The sequence below is a fragment of the Ranitomeya imitator genome, chromosome 4, assembly GCF_032444005.1.
Source record: "Ranitomeya imitator isolate aRanImi1 chromosome 4, aRanImi1.pri, whole genome shotgun sequence".
Lineage (NCBI taxonomy): Eukaryota > Metazoa > Chordata > Amphibia > Anura > Dendrobatidae > Ranitomeya > Ranitomeya imitator.
Window position 1 is genome coordinate 176,913,121 of NC_091285.1, and position 22,958 is coordinate 176,936,078.

At 44.8% G+C, this 22,958-nt stretch overlaps 1 protein-coding gene across 1 annotated transcript in view; it reads right to left on the reverse strand.

Annotated features, from left to right (window-relative positions):
• Positions 1 to 22,958, reverse strand: part of LOC138675682 (dynein assembly factor with WD repeat domains 1) — a 60,702-nt gene that overhangs the window by 30,085 nt on the left and 7,659 nt on the right. Inside the window, exons 3-6 of the mRNA XM_069764109.1 lie at positions 21,538 to 21,682; positions 6,393 to 6,451; positions 2,332 to 2,454; positions 1,565 to 1,664 (exon numbers count right to left, since the gene is read on the reverse strand). Coding sequence (XP_069620210.1) covers positions 1,565 to 1,664; positions 2,332 to 2,454; positions 6,393 to 6,451; positions 21,538 to 21,682 — 427 coding nt within the window. The remainder of the gene's footprint in view (positions 1 to 1,564; positions 1,665 to 2,331; positions 2,455 to 6,392; positions 6,452 to 21,537; positions 21,683 to 22,958) is intronic.

A 22,958-nucleotide genomic window follows, 5' to 3' on the forward strand; every position in this document is an offset into this window, starting at 1 on the left:
TATATATGCTCATCTTTTATACTCTATTTCATATTGCTACCACAGTGGATTGCATTACCAGCATCTTGTATTGTCATGTCACTCTGTATACGTTTTTGGCTCATTTTTGTTTGATCCTTATCAGTAATATCTTAGCACCTGTATGTACAGGCATTCATTGTATGTCGTTAGTGCCACCTTCTTATTCCTTCTTTTTTGTCTTAATAAATATAATATTTTACTTTTTATAACTACTGGCCCTTTATCTTTTTTTTACCTAATCGTTCGGATGTTCCTCCAGATTCAAAAAAGGTAGAGCACCTGCGCAGCTCTATTATTTATTACTTTTATTTATGATGCTTTGCTAATATAGCGCCATTAATTCCGCAGTGCTTTACATAAATCATCATCACTGTCCCTATTGGGGCTCACAATCTACATTCCCTATCAGTATGTCTTTGGAGGGTGGGAGGAAAACCGAGAACTTCACACAAACACGGGGACAACATACAAACTCCTGGCAGATGTTGTCCTTGGTGGGGTTAGAACCCAGGACCCCAGTGCTGCAAGGCTGCTGTGCTAACCACTGAGTCACCGAGCTGCGACACTACTTCATAAGTAAAAATGTGCGGACAGGTTGCCTTTAAGTTGGACTGACATATTAATTGAGAATAATGTTCAGTAGGTCTGTGTATTAGGGAATTTATACCTAGGCATATTAAAATCAATACCAAAAAATTTATGTGAAAAGAAGCAGAAAAGGCGATAGGACTTAACTGTGTGTAACCCATATCTGGCTCAGGGGACCCCGACAGGCAGCTCGGCAATAAAGGAAGGCCTGCTTCACGATTCATTTAATATACTGACAGATCTATACTATGATGCAAACGCCTTCTTACAAAACCCTCAGGTGAATGCCTCTAAATAGGAAAAGATTATATTGACTCATTAATTTCATGTCATGTTGATTATATTGATAATAAAAAAATATGTTATATATAGGAATGATCAGCGCTACATAAAGCAGTGCTTATCTGTCCCAAAGGGAGCAGCGCGGTGGGAGAGAAGACAGAGGCCAGGAAGAAGCAGCTGCTTGATTTAGGATTGCACTATTGCAGTAATGGCACTGCTTGGACCCCTTCTGATTCCCTTTGTTTTCCCCCCCAGTAAAATAATAACACCTCTACTCCTCTCCGGTGCAGGCGCACTTCCGGCGGTGTCAGCGCTGACTCTCTCGGGGATTCTCACCTAAGAACGCAATTGACATCTGGAGGAAGTGAGAGCTGCGGCTGTTCTCTTACTTCCTCCCGATATCTTGATTTGTCTGAAGGTGGGAAGACTGGAGCCAGCGCTGACTGTCAGCAGGGATGTTACGCGATCCCCAGGAGAGCCAACGCGTTATTATTTTACTAGGGGGGAAACATAGGGATTGAGAAGGGGTTGAGTAGTGGACAACCCCTTTAACCTTCTTTTGTAGGCAATGGCTGATACTGAATATCTACAAGACGGACGACATTTAGAAGCATTTGTGCCTGGCACTGATACATATCAATGTTGTGAAAAAGTATATTTAGGGGGTACTTACTATTTCTGCGGTGTGTCCCTTGAAGGTGTGATAACATTTCCCAGTCTCGGCACTCCATAACTTGCAGGTCTTATCGAATGAGCCAGTGGCTATTTTATCTCTGTTGAGAAATTTGAGATTTGACTTTTCCATGTTTGCTTAGTCCTTTACTGTCTCATATCCAAGTCTCAGGTTTGCTGTTTAGAAGACTAAAAATGGCCAATACCCCAACTACTAGACAGGTGCAAGGACACAAGTGAAGAGCAGTCATATGCTACAATTACAGAGTACTAGCAGTGCCTCAGCAACTATTGGGCAAGGGAGAAGAAATTACAGTACCACTGGCTCCAGATAATCTGAAATAAACCAAGTCAAAAGGAACTAATAGTCCTAAATAAAATGATTCTACTACTGTTTTGTGTTTACAGCTTCCATACAGGTCTCCATTATTACAGATAACAAAGGAACCTGTGCAACCAGATCTTGCAATCAAATAGCTACAATTTACCAATATTTTGTGTTGAACTATAGGATACACCTTGTAGCAAGAAGCTAAGGACATAATTGAATTCTGCAACCATGGGGATATGTTTGTATATAGACAAAAAAAGCAGAAAAGGTTTACTCAAGACTTCTCCTTTGGAGCGTTAAACATTGGTATACAAAACTGTAAAGATGGTTAGAACAACTTAAGATTCCAAAAATTGTGTCAGCAAAAACTGAGATAACAAAAGTTGCAATATACATATTATTGTAACTTTTCCCACTGAATTGGTCTCTTGTCTTACCCATAGGGGTTATTAAACTGGATGGCATAGACCACATTTCGATGTCCTTCCAAGGTATGTAGCTCCTCTCCTGAGGCTGTGTCCCAGACTTTACATGTGCGGTCATAACTGCCGGTAATAAAACTACACAAACAAAAAAGAATTGATTAAGTTACATTTTTTTAAATTAAGCAATAAGTCATTTTATCTGCAATTCACTTATATTTTTTGTATGGTACTTCGTTGACTTTTTTTTTTTACCAAAAAAGCATGAAAGCCATCCACAGTCTACATTTTCACCTACATACTACAGTTCCACTAAGGTCTGGGTCACACTTGCGAGTGTGATGCGAGAAATTCGCACCAATACCCGGCACTGCCACCAACACGCGGGATCGGACTGTGCGGCTGCATCTATTTCTATGCAGCTGAATATTCCGGTCCCGAGTGCCAGTGGCAGTGCCAGGTATTCACTCGCTAGTGTGACCCCGGCCTACCAGGTGTGCTGGCCCTTTTTTTGGTTTTGTTTCGGTTTCTTGTACTCAGCACATTTGGGGACATGGCCATCTCCTTGTTCTCTGCAGCTTATAGGGAATCTGTCAGTAGGATCAGCCCTCCTAAGCCATCCATCTGGCATGCAGATCATAGGAAGCTGAATAAAATGATACCTTGATACCTGTGATCCGATATCTTATTCCATAGAAATCCACATTTTCCTTAATATGTAAATAAGCTGTTACGATACATCTCCCTGAGAATCTGCCTCCAGAGCTGTGGAGATACGAGGGTTATTTGGTGTTCTCGACCACATGGACCAGGGCTTATCCCACTGATCAGCCACTCACCTTTCACGTGGGCAGAATACTACTCAGGCATCACAGGGTGAGAAGGTAAAACATACTAGAAATACTTTATTGAACCACCAACAATTACAGTCATTTGAGGCTTTTGGCCAGGTGACTGGATGGTCCCAATCTGGCTTCCCTGAACATCTCTATGGAGCTGGGTGACCGGAAGTTCCCAACCTGGCTTCTCCAAACATATTCATGGGGGTCAGGTGACCAGAGGGTCCCAACCTGGTTTCCCCAAATGTATCCATGGGTTCATTGATAGTTAATGGAGCAGATCTGTATTCTTCCAGCTAGTGCCGTGGTCTTTAAGCTGGCATCCTGTTGAATGTCAAATTTGTGTCCCTCTTGATGTATGCCATGGTGTCCTGGCAGCTGCCTGTAGAGCATTCCTGGCTGTGGTTTTGTAAGAGTCTCTTGATACAGAGGCACTTTTATAGTTCACAGCTCTTATTCAGGCATTTTTCCACAAGATTGGTGAAGGTGGCAGGGGCTAATCTCTCATTGTTTGAGTATTTAATCAATCCACAAAGTTGGTATTCCACTGCTCTGCAAGTCAGCAAGCCACAGGGACCCACACAATGGTCAATGAACATATTAACAAACATTGACTGTTCAATTACCCTATGCCCCTGTCCCTCAAAGCTGGCAGACAAGGAACTGCAGCAAACAGCAACTCATACAGGCTCATACAAGCAATAGTTTGTGCTTGGATAATTAAGATTAAATGCTGTGTTCTCACAGGGGTGTCACCAGTGTGAGACATGTACTGACTGACAGTATGATCTCCTGGACTACATGCCTCACACTGGCAATGCCTTTTCTATTAAAATAATCCCAGGACAGATTCTCGGTGGGATTTATGTCTCACCCATAGATCTTAAGAGCTCATTAACATATTAAGAAAAATGTGGCTGCTCTGGAATAAAACATCAAATCGCACATATTAAAGTGTCATTTTATTCAGCTTTCTATGACCTACGTGCCTGTATAGATGGCATAGCAGGGTGGATCCTACTTACAGATTCCCTCAGCTTTCCACACTCGGGTGTCAAGCATAGTCAGGCACAGGTTCTTCTCTCCCAATGTCTATTTTGAGGTCTTCTGGAACATAGCAAGGTGAGATATTAGAGTTGGGGACCATCCTGTTTGGGTACACCTTTTTATGGTAGGATGACTTTTATGCTTTTTTGATTAAAAAATATATCAACTAAGTACACTAATGGTTTTTTTTACACATTTAACTACTTATTTCTACGCAGTGTTTTCATTCCAGGTTGTATTTGTCTGTTAATGGCCACATTGGATACGTGCAACTACACATTACCCTTAGGCTATGTGCACACGTTCAGGATTTCTTGCAGAAAATTCCTGAGAAAAACCTGAAATTTTCTGCAAGAAATCTGCATGCGTTTTTTGTGTGTTTTTGACGCGTTTTTGATGCGCTTTTGATACGTTTTTTCCGGACATTTCCCAATGCATTTTATAGTGGGAAATCCGCAAAAAACCCCGCAAAATTAATGAACATGCTGCGTTTTTTACCGCGATGCGTTTTTTTCGCGGAAAAAAACGCATCATGTGCACGAAACATGCGGAATTCGTTCTAAGTGATAAGATGCTTATTGTATGCTTTTTTTTGCGGGTTTTATCGCGAAAAATCAGCAACGTGTGCACACAGCCTTACAGTGACAGGTGTGCTGGCTGTGGATCTTTTGTTTAGTAATGATAATGCAGCAAAGACTTTGTGCAGTCCTAGCCAACAATAATGATAAAAAAAATGTGAAAAAACATAAAATGTCAGGGGCGCACCATGCTCGTTCTATAGTCAAATGGTCAACTGTGACACGCGACCTAAGACTTTCCTATCTTCTTCATTAGTGTGTGACTTCAAATAATGGGATGACAAACCATAGTTCATGTAACTACTAGGCCAACGTAGACACAGAGAATGGATAGATGTTCTGCAATGTATTTAGTGCGCGGTCCTCGCCCGGGGGAGTCTTCTCATGTCACCCCGCGTGTCTCCAGGCTGTTAGACATAAATCACCGTCCCTGCTGTGTCTCAGACACTCATCGCACTAGACAAGCAATTTATGTAGCCACAGCATTCGACATTTTGTAAGGAAGCAGAAACCAAAATGCCTGACATTCAACCACTGATGAGCACGTGCATAGGGTAGTAATGGGGGACATCTCCATATGCAATGCTCAGATCTTCTACAACACCACGACCCAAGCTCTGCAGCCGCAGCTGTCATCCAGTATGGAAGCTGTTAAAATGCATATAAGGAGGTGATGTAGCATTACAGGAAAAATATACATGACATTGAGTAAAACACTTACAGGGAACCAGTCATATATATAAAAAATGATAATTGCTTGCAGATAAGGGGTTAATTTGCAGACAAATAGCGTGTAAATCAGTCTGGCTGCCTCAGTGGAGTAAATGCTACAGACTCATGCGAAATGCTTTTCGGATTAAAAACCCCGGAATGCGTAAGAAAATGGATTATTTTTAACTACGAGCATATTGGGCATATTTATATTTTACGCTATGCTATTAAAAGGTAAGTATTAACTCCTTTTTTGTTGCTGCACGGAGAATAGCCTATTTGGACTTTTTTGTAGCTATTTGACCTGGGAGCTCCATATATCACACCCAGATCACAGACCGTCTATCAGAAAATGTTTTTCTGGGATCTCTTCCTCTTGATTACGTATTGGGTGCTGGGCTCACGTGTCACAACAAAATCACGTGAGCCCCCGGGAACGCGAGTGCCTACACCACTGGAACGGTGAGTATAGGTGGTTTTATCTTTAAGAGGCAAAACATGGGGAACGAAAAGGGGCCGTTCTAGTAGCGGACAATCCCTGTAAAGTGGTAAAATAGCAAAGTACTTGTAACAACAATCAACTTTGCAATTTACCCATTTCAAGAACAGAGGGATATTTAATTTGATAGTTTACAGCCGATTACCTAGGTTACCGGCCACCCTGTGGTCTCAGAGTGGCCGGTTACCTAGGTAAGGAGCAGGCTCTATGTGTTACAGCTTGTTGTGCTGCTGGATCCGGCCAGCTTCAGTCCTGGCTGTCACCATTGATGCAGAACTGGCACTGCCAGCAGAACGAGAGAGCGCTCAGTTCAACAGCGCACTAGCAACCGGAAGCAGAGAGGCGAGGAGCAGCGCAACACCCCGATTAGCACTTTCACATAACTCCATCTCATCTCCTTACCTGGATCCAGATTTATTAAATGCCACGTTTGTCAGGGGCAAAATATGAGCTCTGAGCACCTGGAAAGATAAAACAGCTTATTAAACAGCAGCTGATATAAAAACTGACCTAGTACAGACCACTCCAGCTCCGGAAGACCACCTATTCTCACAGATATTAGCACTTTGTTGGCTGGATTTCTATTCTATGTATAGAGGTCTGTGGCGGCAACACATTATGTGAACAGCACTTTAATGCGCAAGCATTGGGAAAGTTACAAAAGATTGGGAATAACGTATTTTTACAGTTTTCCGTAATTATTCAAAACTAGTTTGAAACAAAACATGAACACATAGAAGGTATAATGGCACACAGAGAGGGTATAGTGGCACACATAGAGGGTATAGTGGCACACAGAGAGCTTATAGCGGCACACATAGAGGGTATAGCGGCACACATAGAGGGTATAGCGGCACACATAGAGGGTATAGTGGCACACAGAGAGCATGTAGCGGCACACATAGAGGATATAGTAGCACACAGAGGGTATAGCGGCACACATAGAGGGTATAGCGGCACACATAGAGGGTATAGCGGCACACAGAGAGCATGTAGCGGCACACATAGAGGGTATAGTGGCACACAGAGGGTATAGCGGCACACAGAGGGTATAGCGGCACACATAGAGGGTATAGCGGCACACATAGAGGGTATAGTGGCACACAGAGAGCATGTAGCGGCACACATAGAGGATATAGTGGCACACATAGAGGGTATAGCGGCACACAGAGAGGGTATAGTAGCACACAGAGGGTATAGTGGCACACAGAGGGTATAGTAGCACACAGAGGGTAGAGCGGCACACAGAGGGTATAGTAGCACACAGAGGGTAGAGCGGCACACAGAGAGGGTATAGTGGCACACAGAGAGGGTATAGCGGCACACAGAGAGGGTATAGTAGCACACAGAGGGTAGAGCGGCACACAGAGAGGGTATAGTGGCACACAGAGAGGGTATAGCGGCACACAGAGAGGGTATAGTGGCACACAGAGAGGGTATAGCGGCACACAGAGAGCATATAGTGGCACACAGAGAGCGTATAGCGGCACACAGAGGGTATAATTGCACACATAGAGGATATAGTGGCACACAGAGAGCGTATAGCGGCACACAGAGAGGGTATAGTGGCACACAAAGAGGGTATAGTGGCACACAGAGCGTATAGCGGCACACAAAGAGGGTATAGCGGCACACAAAGAGGGTATAGCGGCACACAGAGCGTATAGCAGCAGAAAGTGTACAGCGGCACACAGAGCGTATAAGCAGCACACAGACTGCGTATAGCAGCACACAGAGAGCGCATAGCGGCACACAGTGAGCGTACGCATAGAGAGCAGATAGCGGCAAACAGAGCAGATAGCGGCACACAGAGAGCATAGAGCTGCACATACAAAAAAGTATTTAGTCAGTCAGCAATAGTGCAAGTTCCACCACTTAAAAAGATGAGAGGCGTCTGTAATTTACATCATAGGTAGACCTCAACTATGGGAGACAAACTGAGAAAAAAAAAATCCAGAAAATCACATTGTCTGTTTTTTTATCATTTTATTTGCATATTATGGTGGAAAATAAGTATTTGGTCAGAAACAAAATTTCATCTCAATACTTTGTAATATATCCTTTGTTGGCAATGACAGAGGTCAAACGTTTTCTGTAAGTCTTCACAAGGTTGCCACACACTGTTGTTGGTATGTTGGCCCATTCCTCCATGCAGATCTCCTCTAGAGCAGTGATGTTTTTGGCTTTTTGCTTGGCAACACGGACTTTCAACTCCCTCCAAAGGTTTTCTATAGGGTTGAGATCTGGAGACTGGCTAGGCCACTCCAGGACCTTGAAATGCTTCTTATGAAGCCACTCTTCGTTGCCCTGACGGTGTGCTTTGGATCATTGTCATGTTGAAAGACCCAGCCACATTTCTTCAATGCCCTTGCTGATGGAAGGAGGTTTGCACTCAAAATCTCACGATACATGGCCCCATTCATTCTTTCATGTACCCGGATCAGTCGTCCTGGCCCCTTTGCAGAGAAACAGCCCCAAAGCATGATGTTTCCACCACCATGCTTTACAGTAGGTATGGTGTCTGATGGATGCAACTCAGTATTCTTTTTCCTCCAAACACGACAAGTTGTGTTTCTACCAAACAGTTCCAGTTTGGTTTCATCAGACCATAGGACATTCTCCCAAAACTCCTCTGGATCATCCAAATGCTCTCTAGCAAACTTCAGACGGCCCGGACATGTACTGGCTTAAGCAGTGGGACACGTCTGGCACTGCAGGATCTGAGTCCATGGTGGCGTAGTGTGTTACTTATGGTAGGCCTTGTTACATTGGTCCCAGCTCTCTGCAGTTCATTCACTAGGTCCCCCCGCGTGGTTCTGGGATTTTTGCTCACCGTTCTTGTGATCATTCTGACCCCACGGGGTGGGATTTTGCGTGGAGCCCCAGATCGAGGGAGATTATCAGTGGTCTTGTATGTCTTCCATTTTCTAATTATTGCTCCCACTGTTGATTTCTTCACTCCAAGCTGGTTGGCTATTGCAGATTCAGTCTTCCCAGCCTGGTGCAGGGTTACAATTTTGTTTCTGGTGTCCTTTGACAGCTCTTTGGTCTTCACCATAGTGGAGTTTGGAGTCAGACTGTTTGAGGGTGTGCACAGGTGTCTTTTTATACTGATAACAAGTTTAAACAGGTGCCATTACTACAGGTAATGAGTGGAGGAAAGAGGAGACTCTTAAAGAAGAAGTTACAGGTCTGTGAGAGCCAGAAATCTTGATTGTTTGTTTCTGACCAAATACTTATTTTCCACCATAATATGCAAAAAAATGATAAAAAAACAGACAATGTGATTTTCTGGATTTTTTTTTCTCAGTTTGTCTCCCATAGTTGAGGTCTACCTATGATGTAAATTACAGACGCCTCTTATCTTTTTAAGTGGTGGAACTTGCACTATTGCTGACTGACTAAATACTTTTTTGCCCCACTGTAGCTGTAATTGGGATTTTTCAGCTGTTACAGATATAGATTGCTGCCATGGTCGGACTTTTCTGATGTATCGTATGTGTACACCACAGAGCAGCGGGACTAACGTTCTGTATTCTATAATTAGTGAAATTAATAATTCATCTGTATAATTGACATTACTATAATGAAATGATTCCTGCTAGGATTTGCACTGTTGTTTTGATTAGCAGGACAAAACCAATACATGGTGTAATACAGGTACTTCTCATTAAAGGGATAGATCCACCAGCAACTATAAATGTTCTAATTATGGTTTTATTGGAAATCTTGCTTTTTTTATATATAATTCAGTGTCTAGACATTGCTGCAACATAGTTGTGCTGTCCCCTTGTGTTATTTTCACTCCCTCTGAAAGCATCCAGGAGCGGTGAGAGGAGAGCTCTCGTGTGTGTCTACGGGCTGGTCTGTACAGGAAGGAATCACCCTGCAGTCCATGTACATGGAAGATCAGGGCAGTGAGATTAAGTACCGTGTATCTGATCAATGGCACTGAAGATGTTGTGAGAAGGGAAAAAAACATGGGGCGCCCGCCCCAACAGGTGGGCAACACAATAACTAGACCAGAGGGGCACCAGCTGCTGACCAAGAGTGACATGAAGCCTGAAATGCCATTCTGTGCAGTCTCCTGCCAACTTTAGTGACCCCATATTGGGGACTTCTCTGTTTAGTACTAGAGGACAGTGTAAGGGTTCATTTGAATGTCTCTGAGCAGGTACACCGCTCTGTGCATGCACTCATCTAGGAGCAAAGTGCTTCTGCCTCCTGAGCGCAGCGCTTCTGCCTCCTGAGCGCAACGTTTCTGCCTCCACAGTGCAGCGCTTTTGCCTCCTGAAAGCAGAGCTTCTGCCTCCTGAACGCAGAGCTTCTGCCTCCTGAACGCAGAGCTTCTGCCTCCTAAGTCTTTTTAGTGATCGGCGGATGTCTTAGAAAATGGATCCACACCATTCTGAAGGGTGTTTATTCTGCCAAACTTAAGGGATGATTGCATAAACGGTACCAAACAACATTATCAGTTGACTCTAAAGACATCAAAAATGAATAATTTGGTGCAACTGGAGTCAACAAATTATACCTTTACATGCTAACGCATTAAAGCAGCTATACATACACACACACACAGTATTTATAAATCATGTATTTGGGGCTAAAAATAATTTCTGCGATTTACTTTTCCACTGGTTTGCTTTTGCAGGCTCTTTGTTTTTCTGCATGTTAAACTTTAAGACTACGTTCCTTCGATGAGTTTTTGTTGAGTCTTTTATGCTGCGTATTTTCTAAAAAATGTAAGTTACTGTCACGCACAGTGTAGGACAGACTATCTGCAACACAAAGGGATGAGGGGAAAGGGAACCAAACACTAGGGAAGGGGGGATTGGAGACCCCTAGACAGATCTGACGTCACCCTGTCTGTCCTATCGTCTCTATATAGGTGCCAAACCTATCGCCGAGCAGGATGCCTAATCCCTGCCTGACCCTGGCGATAAGCCCTGCACTGGGGAGGACAGGATGAGCGCTAGTCAATGCTTACTACCGCTAAAGACAACTGGGTTAGACAAACGAAACAAGGGAATACTTAGCATGAGAAGACTCTGACAGAATCAATGTCCTCCAAACTCCAAAAAGGATGATAGCGACTGCTACAGCTCCAAGCCTCAACAAGGAAATGCAAATGGAAATAACACCCGTGCTTGCCAGCAGCTAGCAGGAAGTATATCAACACTCAGGTCCAGATGTGGCCATTAGCACCGGGGGAGGTGGCCACTGGGTCCTAGCATCAGAAGGACCAGGTAGAAGTCTGCAAAGCAAACTGCTGAGACCCTCTGCAGACAGATGCAGTGCAACGGTCTGCAGCCTCTGACACATCCGTGACAGTAACCTATTTTACTTAATGAGTGCAGAAATGGTGCAGAAAATCTGGCACATCAAAAACTAACCTAAAGCTCATCGTTGAAACGTAGCCTAACTCTTAGGTGAGAGGAGCTCAAAAATGACAAATGAGAGTTACATACACACCGTCAGACCATCATAGTGGAATGACTGATGGATTCTCCGTTAACTCATTCTGCAGTAATCAAGAGACAAAGCAACACAGAGAGTCCAGATTGCAAAATTGCTAAATTTTTAATGAAACACAGTTGCAAAAATAATTTTGAACCCAAAATATATACATTTAAGAAAAAAAATGTCCTGAAAGGTGGACAAACCTGAAACTAGAAAAGGTGATCTTGGTCCTTATTCCACGAGGAATACAAAAGGGCTGGCAGCAAGGATGTGTGATAAGAGTCTTGAGCTGTGCAGAGTTTCGTAGGGCTCAGAGACAGAACAGGTTACAAATCTTTATTGTGTGCCATATGTTGTAGGAGCCCCTATACAAAGCACTATAAAGGGCATGTGTAATCACTTTAAAGTTTGCCCACTAAAAATAAAGTGAGGCTTATCCGTACTCCCACACATTCAAGAAGGCAACACAGTGTGAAGACGCCTAGCCATTAGCAAACTGGCATCAAGAGGGGATGACTAGATATCTTATAGGAGAACACTAAGCCTAGAAATGCATAGTGATAAATAGGTTCAACATCTTTATCAATGATTTAGATGAAGGAATTGAGGGTACACTGATTCAATTTGCTGATAACACAAAGCTAGGAGGGATATCTAATACTAGAGAAGGGAGAGAGAGGATTCAAAAAGATATAGATAAACTGGAGCAGTGGGCAGCAACTAACAGAATGGTTTTTAACAAGGAATAATAGATCACAGACTGAACATGAGTCAACAGTGTGATGCAGCAGCAAAAAAGGCAAATGCAATTCTGGGATGTATTAACAGAAGCATACAGTCTAGATCACGTGAAGTCATTATTGCCCTCTACTGCTCTTTGGTTAGACCTCATCTGGAATACTGTGTCCAGTTTTGAGCAACACATTTTAAAAAAGACATCAACAAACTGGACCAAGTTCAGAGAAGAGCGACGAGAATGGTGACAGGTCTGCAAACCATGTCCTATGAGGAACGGTTACAGGATTTGGGAATCTTTAGCTTGCAATAAAGAAGACTGAGAGGAGACTTAATAGCTGTCTACAAATATCTCAAGGGCTGTCACATTGTAGAAGGATCATCTTTATTCTTATTTGCACAAGGAAAGACTAGAAGCAATGGGATGAAACTGAATGGGAGGAGACACAGATTTGATATTAGAAAAAACTTTTTGACAGTGAGGGTGATCAATGAGTGGAATAGGCTCCCACGAGAGGTGGTGAGTTCGCCTTCAATGGAAGTCTTCAAACAGAGGCTGGACAGACATCTGTCTGGGATGATTTAGTGAATCCTGCTTTGAGCAGGGGGTTGGACCAGATGACCCTGGAGGTCCCTTCCAGGTTTATCATTCTATGATTCTATGATTCTAGGTGCGGGGGGGGAGGATCCTGCTGCAGCCAACTGTGTTATAGCCAAATACGGGGCATTGAGGAGGCAAAAGGTGGGTATAACTAAGCATCTGAGAAACAGAGAAGTTTTCTTGGTATAGATCTCATAAGAGCCAAGAATTTAATGGACACAGAGTTAAGGAAGGGGCAGTGTCCAAAGTTGACCAGGAGAGGTGTACAGAACGTTCCTGCCCAGGAGCAGTTCTATAGAAGTGAATGTGATGGAGAGAAGTGGCTGGAAACCTCAAGAACTCAGCCGGTCGCAGTGTAAAAAGTTACAGATATACTGCATTGCAACAACTGCGTAAGTTTGATCACCAGCAGGAGTGGTCGGTCCACTTGGCAACGAGCTGTGACCAATGAACGACCAATAAGCATAGAGCAGGAGAATGATGCAACATAAATAAAGCAAGTTCATTCCAAACTTGCTTATCTTAATACCATCTTACTGCCTTATTGGAATTAACCCTTATAGGAAGAAGGTGCTGGGATATTTTTATTTTGTGAGCTTTTTAGGTTTAATTTTCCTTTAAACATAAGGTGCTTGCTCTACATGCTTGACTATATCAGGAATCTTGAACTTCACGCTTAATTTCCCTTGACTTTATCGAGAACGTTTTTCTATAAGCACACACTTATCAATGCTTGTCTCCGTACTTTCTTATTTTAGGCATATTATTCCGGCTGCCAGTAAATGCTCTATTACAAGACAACGTATTGATTGCACCTCTATATACTGCCTAATGCCCTGAGACATGAAAGGATGACTAAAAACGACCCTCAAGTGATTGGGGAGGACTTAACATTGCAAAAAGAAATGTAACTTTCATTAAATAGTTTAAAGTGATTTCACAATACCTTGATAATGTATATTATATGGCATTAAAAAATATGTCTCATTCAGATCTTCAGCCACTTTATCATGATGTAGACAGCTTAGCATCTAAAAAAGAGGTTGCACAACCAAATTCATGGCTTATGGCTAGCATAGGCCATCAGTATTGGATAGGTGGGGACCGACTGCTCTGATGAACAATTTGGAGGCTGCGGTGCTTCTTGCATCACCATCAATCTAATAAGATCATCCATCCTAATAATAAGCTATAGTTTTAAAAAAGTTGGATAACCCCTTTAAGGTAGCAATGGACATTCAATAACCATCAGCTGGATGAGCGTTTCCTCCCGGCCTCCCAATACACAAGTTTTGACTAGGGCTATATGTTCTGAAATGGGAGAAGAGAGTAGACAGCTGCAAGACACTTCTGTAAGGCTACTTTCACACTAGCGTCGTGTGACGGACATCGCAATGCGTCGTTTTGGAGAAAAAACGCATCCTGCAAAGTTGCCCGCAGGATGCGTTTTTTCTCCATAGACTTGCATTAGCGACGCATTGCGACGTATCGCCACACGTCGCATCCATTGTGCGACGGATGCGTCGTGTCTTGGCGGACCGTTGGCACAAAAAAATGTTCCACGTAACGTTTTTTTGTGCGTCGAGTCCGCCATTTCCGACCGCGCATGCGCGGCCGGAACTCTGCCCCCTCCTCCCTGGACATTACAATGGGCAGCGGATGCGTTGTAAAACTGCATCCACTACCCCGTTGCGCATGGCGACGGCCCCGTACCGACTCTAGTGTGAAAGTAGCCTTACCCGACAAAGGGGAACATCACACACAAATTAGACTGGTCCTGCTCAGCGATAGTCTTCTCTCGAGTGCCCAAGGCCTCATCCACAAGTCTGTGATTTTTTTTTTATTGTACTTAGAAACATAAACCGTTGTTCATCAGTGTTTGGTGCGTGTGTCAGTTTTCCCAGTCAGGGTTTCGTCGGTGACTTTGACACATGGAACGGGACATATGTCAATCTGTGTGAATGGGGGCTCAGATAGGATACCGCTAGTGATGAGCGAACGTGCTCGGATAACGTTTCTCGGGAGTGCTCGTATATTATGTTCCAGTCCCTGCGGCTGCATGATTTGCATCTGTTAGACAGCCTGAACACGTGTGGGCATTCCTTAACAAACAGGCAATCCCTGCCTGTGTTCAGGCTGTCTAGCAGCCACAAATCATGCAGCCGTAGGGACTCGACCATAATATATGACCATAATATACGAGCACCCAAGCATGCTCGGATAAGACATTATACGACCACTTTTGCTCATCACTAGATACCACTCCATAAATCCAATCTCAAAAAAGGAATCTGGCACTCCAGAAGATGAATTATAGATAATAATGATTAGATCTGCTGTGCATTCTAAAACAAAGTAACGTTTCAGTCTTAAAGTTTAGACCTTCATCAGACAGCTTTGCTAATAGTATGGAGGAACACGTGTCAGGCGCTATATAAGTAACGGGCGTATCCGCGTGTCCGCGCTGATGATTGGGGCATACACCCGTTGCTTATATAGCGCCTCACACTTGTTCCTTCTTCTGGAGTGCCGGATTCCTTTTTTGAGATTGGATTTACACACGTGGATACATAAATGACCACGTTTCTCTTCAAATCACGGACAACACACAGATTGTACACTAATGTCATCCATGTGCTGTCCGTGATATTCATGGACCCATAGACTTGTATGGGTAATTTAGAGCTGTAACTCAGATCAAAAACGGACACGTCTGTGTGAATTTTTGTGCATCACTCGGTCAGCAAAAAAAAAAAAAAAAAACGGACATGTGAACAGCTCCATAGACTATAATGGGCAAATGTCCTATCCGTGAAAACCATGTATAGAACACGTGAGTCGCTGACGTCTGAATGAGGCCTTAGGTTATATTCACACATACACATGAAGCCTCCTAGTGCTGGCCAAGTTTTATTTCGGAGAGCACACCGATCTGTAGAAGTTCATTGATCAACACACAAAAACAGATCTGTGTCTCCGGTCCGTGGAACTGTCTGAATCTCTTATTCCCATCCGTTTGGTGGGTCAGGTGACTACTAGGATGACACTTGAGTCAAAAAAAGAAATCATTTGTCTGGGATGGATGCATTACACGGGGGTGTGAATAGAGCCTTAGAATGGATGGTCAGGCCGCATGTGACGCAGGGAGCTCTATTCAACGCCTCTCGCCTGGGGGCTTGCAACCACGGAAGAGTCAGGGACAACAAGGAACACAGGTCCCCTTGTCTGATGATCAGTGGGGGTCCCACATCACGTACTGTCTGATGATCAGTGGGGGTCCTACATCACGTACTGTCTGATGATCAGTGGGGGACCCACATCACGAACTGTCTGATGATCAGTGGGGGTCCCACATCACATACTGTCTGATGATCAGTGGGGGTCCCACATCACGAACTGTCTGATGATCAGTGGGGGTCCTACATCACGTACTGTCTGATGATCAGTGGGGGTCCTACATCACATACTGTCTGATGATCAGTGGGGGTCCGACATCACGTACTGTCTGATGATCAGTGGGGGACCCACATCACGTACTGTCTGATGATCAGTGGGGGACCCACATCACGTACTGTCTGATGATCAGTGGGGGACCCACATCACAAACTGTCTGATGATCAGTGGGGGTCCTACATCACATACTGTCTGATGATCAGTGGGGGTCCCACATCACGTACTGTCTGATGATCAGTGGGGGTCCCACATCACGTACTGTCTGATGATCAGTGGGGGTCCTACATCACGTACTGTCTGATGATCAGTGGGGGACCCACATCACAAACTGTCTGATGATCAGTGGGGGACCCACATCACATACTGTCTGATGATCAGTGGGGGACCCACATCACGTACTGTCTGATGATCAGTGGGGGTCCTACATCACATACTGTCTGATGATCAGTGGGGGACCCACATCACGTACTGTGATGATCAGTGGGGGTCCTACATCACGTACTGTCTGATCATCAGTGGGGGACCCACATCACATACTGTCTGATGATCAGTGGGGGGTCCCACATCACGAACTGTCTGATGATCAGTGGGGGTCCTACATCACATACTGTCTGATGATCAATGGGGGACCCACATCACGAACTGTCTGATGATCAGTGGGGGACCCACATCACATACTGTCTGATGATCAGTGGGGGTCCTACATAACATACTGTCTGATGATCAGTGGGGGACCCACATCACGTACTGTCTGATGATCAGTGGGGGACCCACATCACGAACTGTCTGATGATCAGTGGGGGACCCACATCACGAACTGTCTGATGATCAGTGGGGGTCCCACATCATGTACTGTCTGATGATCAGTGGGGGACCCACATCACGAACTGTCTGATGATCAGTGGGGGACCCACATCACGAACTGTCTGATGATCAGTGGGGGTCCCACATCATGTACCCAGTGGACATGTGATAAGTTGTGCAGCAAGGTATACCCTTCTATGGATATCAGGGAATGGAGATCAGCGCAGCCAGCACATGAATAAGCACAGGGTCCCTTGTGTGATAATGTGAGGACAATCGGCTTATACTCCTGCATTGTGTAACAGCGGATGTGTCTGGTACCTGACATCTGTATATAACCTGGGAATGCAGTCAGGATATCATTTAATTGTAATTGTAAGGACGTATGGGGAGAGAGCGCCCCCTACTGATTCAGTGTTTGCACATGAAGCGGCAACACAAAGTCAGATAAAAAGCTGCATCTAAGTATAATAACAATCCTATTACTTGTAAACACAGCAAAGAAATGAGAGATGGCTCTGCTCTGTCATGAAGTACTACAAGTCCCAAATAACTTATGTGCAATTGGATCATCTGTCTTATTTTCAGGTGCTGCTCAATGATAGATATACTGTCCTCAATGAAACCTGTTATATCAAAAAACGCTACTAACCTGCAGATACGGGGTCCAAGTCATCAACTCTTTCACAACAGAATTCTGGCATAAAAGCTTTGAAAAGTTGCAAAGTTTAGGCACAACTTGGAGACGGCAGGCATTTTCTGATTTTTTGCTTCTACACGCTAGTTTCTCCTAGCTGTACTGAAATCGAATGAAGCGGTGCAAAACGGGGGCACGGTGGGGTGTGACGCCAAAGCTCGTCTAATGCATAACGAGCCAGAAATCTCACGGCAGCACCTGATGCCTATTTCTGACTTAAAACAGTACTTAGAACAGTTTACTGTAAGTGATATCTGTAACTTGTATGTAACCCCTTCTCATGTACAGCACCGTGGAATCAATGGTGCTATATAAATAAATAATAATAATAGAACAGGGATGCACACGCCACTCATCAGACGCTCCAGATTTATGTAGAGGCACGCACTGCTTCGTGAATCAGGAGCATCTGATTCCGGCACACCTCATCATCAAGATGGTGTTGTTCACGACAGTCTTGACAAATTGGGCCCATTTAGTTAATCTGCAGGTTAATGACGTTCTAAACCCATGCAGTCACTTCATTGACAGCCTGGCTTCCGGGAAGAAATTAATGTTATTCCTCCTGGCAACCTCGGGCTTTCAGTCATAGAGGGGGAGCCAGTGCGGCTTCAGTCACTGCTCAGTACATAGTAAACGGTGGCTGTAACTACGCCACACACTGACTGACAGCCAGCTCAGCAAAGAATCAGTGCTGGATCACCTCTATGGCTGGCGACTTAAACGGACGAGTGCAATGCGATAAAAAAAAAAAATCACATTGCACTCGGACCAATGTTACACTATGGGGCAGCTCCCAGCAGTCGATTTTTTGTCGTTCGTTTTCCTCGGTCTGAGACAATCGCAGCATGCACTCATCCGATTCTCGGCTCACTCGCACCCATAGACTTATAAGTCTGTGGGTGTGAGTGAGACAGCGCACATCACTTGGATATCATCCGAGTGATGTGCGTTATAAGCGGACCCCGGCAATGGAGGAAATGGAGAAATTAGTTTCTCCGCCATTGTGCTCCGATCCGCTCTGTGCGAGAGGCTTGGAGCACAGACGCATGACACTCGGCTCCCACTCGCAGCAGAGCAGGAGCCGAGGGTCATTAGCTCTCGCATCCGATGCTCTCACATCGGATGCAATACGCCAGTGTGACGCCGGCCAATGACTGAAAGCCGCAGGCTGCTGAGTGCAATAAGGTTAATTTCCTCCCAGACGTCGGCTTCTCAATACGGTGGCAACAAGGCTTTAGAACGCTATTAACCTCCAGATTAACCCCATATGTGCAGGTTAATAGCTTTTCGGGACATAACAGGTTCCTTTTAGTATACAGTAGTTTTGAGAGGACAAATTCCTTGAAACTGACCAAGAAATAAGAAAATAGATGTTTTATTCCAACAGCATTACAGTGGCCATTTCACGTAATACAACGCCTTAATAATAATAATAATAATCTTTATTTTTATATAGCGCTAACATATTCCGCAGCGCTTTACAGTTTTGCACACATTATCATCACTGTCCCCGATGGGGCTCACAATCTAAATTCCTATCAGTATGTCTTTGGAATGTGGGAGGAAACCGGAGAACCCAGAGGAAACCCACGCAAACACGGAGAGAACATACAAACTCTTTGCAGATGTTGTCCTGGGTGGACTCAGGACTCCAGCGCTGCAAGGCTGCTACGATAACCACTGCGCCACCGTGCTGCCCTGTCAGGGAATCATCATTATGACAAACCTCATCAACTTAAATAGTACAAACTTAATTAAAACACTAATAAAAAAACACTGAACAATGTACAAAAATAATTTTGTCTGTCACTTCCGTCTGTCTGTCTGTCCTTCTGTCACGGTTATTAGTTCGCTGATTGGTCTCGGCAGCTGCCTGTCATGGCTGCCGCGACCAATCAGCGACGGCCACAGTCCGATTAGTCCCTCCCCTACTCCCCTGCACTCACTGCCCGGCGCCCGCTCCATAATCCCCTCCACTCACCGCTCACACAGGGTTAATGGCAACGGTAACGGCCCGCGGTGTAACGCACTCCGTTACCGCTGCTATTAACCCTGTGCCTACGCAGCATCAATAGTAAAAATATGTCATGTTAAAAATAATTTAAAAAAACAAAAATCTGCTATACTCACCCTCCGCCGCCTTTCTCGCTCCTCGCCACGCTCCCGGGACCGCTCCATTGCAAGCGGCAGCTTCCGGTCCCGTCCCAGGGCTGGTGTGCAACAAGGACCTGCCGTGACATCACGGTCATGTGACTGCGGCGTCATCATAGGTCCTGCTCACACCAGCCCTTGGACCGCAAGCTGCCGCTTGCAATGGAGCGGTCCCAGGAGCGTGGCGAAGAGCAGGAAAGGCGGCGGATGGTGAGTATAGCAGGACTTCAACGGGCTATAGGTGAGTATATGTTTATTTTTTTTTTTAAGTCTCTATACTACGTGGCTCTGTGCTGGGCAATATACTATGTGGCTCTGTGCTGGGCAATATACTACGTGGCTCTGCTATATACTACGTGGCTGGGCAATATGCTACGTGACTGGGCAATATACTACGTCGCTGGCCAATATACTATGTGGCTGGGCAATATACTATGTGGCTGGGCAATATACTACGTGGCTGGGCAATATACTACGTGGCTGGGCAATATACTACGCGGCTGGGCAATATACTACGTGGCTGGGCAATATACTACGTGGCTGGGCAATATACTACGTGGCTGGGCAATATACTACGTGGCTGGGCAATATACTACGTGGCTGGGCAATATACTACGTGGCTGGGCAATATACTATGTGGACATGCATATTCTAGAATACCCGATGCGTTAGAATCGGGCCGCCATCTAGTATTACAATATATATCCAAAAAATACCCAAGCAGAGTTTGTCAAAACTCCATGCCATATTTGTTATTATTTGACAATATACATAATAATTAATCAAGAAATGTGTATGATTGTTGAGATCATTACGACCAAGCGGTCCTAATGCCCCTAGCTCCCCCGAATCTTGGACTATTATTATACGGAGGAGACAATTCACCAGCTCCAAGAGAGTTCAGTTTTGTAAAGCCAAGTGTGGCTCCTATTTTTAAGTACTGGAGTCTGCTGAGAAGTATCCTAAGGAGAGGGATGAAACGGGGAGGGGGGGGTTTCTAAACATTTTTCAGAAAAATTATTTGTTGAACTTCCTAAACAAAACAAATAGGTATTTGACACCCAAAATCTACAAGTCCCTGGATCGTCCAACAGGTCCGTCTTGGCATGAAGCTTCTGCTTCCAAACTAAAAGGCATAAAAACTAGAGCTGAGCATAAATATTCACAGAACCCAGGTCCAACATCCATGTCGATATTCTGTGGCAGCTGGACCAAGGCATTACCAACTTGCTGCACCAGCACTGGGCACCTCCTGTGATTCCTAGGCCCATAACATCATGAGGTCACATGAGGCCTAGTGTCTAGACCTCACTAGCGACTAGACGTCATTTGTCATCATGACATCCCGGTGGCCCAGTGATCATAAGAAGTGCCAAAGATACCAGCAGTCAAGTACTGGCTGAGGTAACTTGTACCTCCGAGGTCTGGCAATTATGGAGAACCGACACGGACAAGGCAAATCTTTGTGCTGAACTGTAATGCCAGCCTATAGCAGGTAATCAGACGTCAAAATGATCAAAGACACTAAGTGTAAATTTAGCAGCTGCTAGCCATACAGCATGGGCCAAATATGTGCTCCCAAAGACATGTGAATAAGAGCCTAAGAGTAAATCACGGGTGATCCAGCTCCCGGCACTGACCTTGAATAGATAGAACTTGTGGTGGTCCTGCTGTCCTATCTTCTCTTGGAGCCTTAGGATGAGGTGCTTCACTTGCTCGGTGCGGGAGGCAGTAATAAGAGGTTCGGCTTTTCTTATGTCTTCTACAAGTAGGTCCACATCAGTCCTACAAAAGAGAACCACTTGGTGATATCTGTTTGTGTATTTCTATATAGAGGTCTTCATTAATTAGCACCATCTAATGGATAGAGTAGAATTGTTAGATCATTGACTCATTCGTCGGACTCATTGACCTACATGGCCGAATGAGAGCAAATAATTGGATCCAACTTGGGAATGCTGCAATTTTGTTCCTCGAACAGACTCTGCCTGAGAAAAAAAATGGAACATATGCACGGCTCATAGAATAACACTGGTCCGAGTGCAATGCGATAATAAGGTCATGTGCAGGAGCCCTTACAATATACATGATATCTGCAGAGCCCGGACGCCTTATACGTCTTGTAATGCCTGTAATGTCTCTGTTGTGAGATAGCACTTACTGTTTATGTGGGGGACACTCGCTCAGCAACGGGATAAACGTAGACAGGCATGGCTTTTCCACATAAACAGTCTATTTTAGTTTATTCAAACATCATAAACCTCTGTAGGCCATGTTACACATCACAGACCTCACTCATAGTCCATAGCACTTCATATTACACGGCTCTAACTCGCAGTCACTAAACACGCCGGACCTCTTTGCCCAGTTACCGCAGGTGACCACACGACGAACAGTTCATTAATGTCCATGAAACACAACAGGCACCAACACACGACATTAGGTTGCAGACTCTAAACATGCTGAACCTTACTGCGTCCAGTTACCATGGGTGACCGCACGGTTCATTAACTGACCCCCTGTCAGTGCTCACAGTTCCCCAACTCTGGGTTACCTTCCTGGAGCTCCTGCTCCACACACTAACTCCTCGTTAGTCTTCACTCCTTGGGAAACTGCCTTACTGGGATCATCGTCTCGGACGATGCCTTGCTCACCAGGCCACCCAACAGTCCAGACCCACAGGAGGAACGGTAGCTTCCCCAACGCAGTGCCTTCACAGACTCTGCAGGACCATGGCCTCACCATGTGCTTTTCAGGACTCCTGTAATACTCCCAGGACCATCCAATACAGAGGCCATCCAGGTCCACGGCCTCTCCGTGTGCTATTCAGGGATCTGGTCCTACTCCCAGGACCTCCCAACACACAGGCCTTCCAGGTCCACAGGCTCTCAGTGTGCTATTCAGGACATCCATCCACTCATAGGACCGTCCAAAACACAAGCCTTCTAGGACCTGACACACCGACCATTCAAGTCCATACATTCTGACCATGTGTCCAGACCTCAGTCACATTATATCACAGTAGCCACTCCCATAGGTGGCAGGTGTGTGGTTAGTCAGA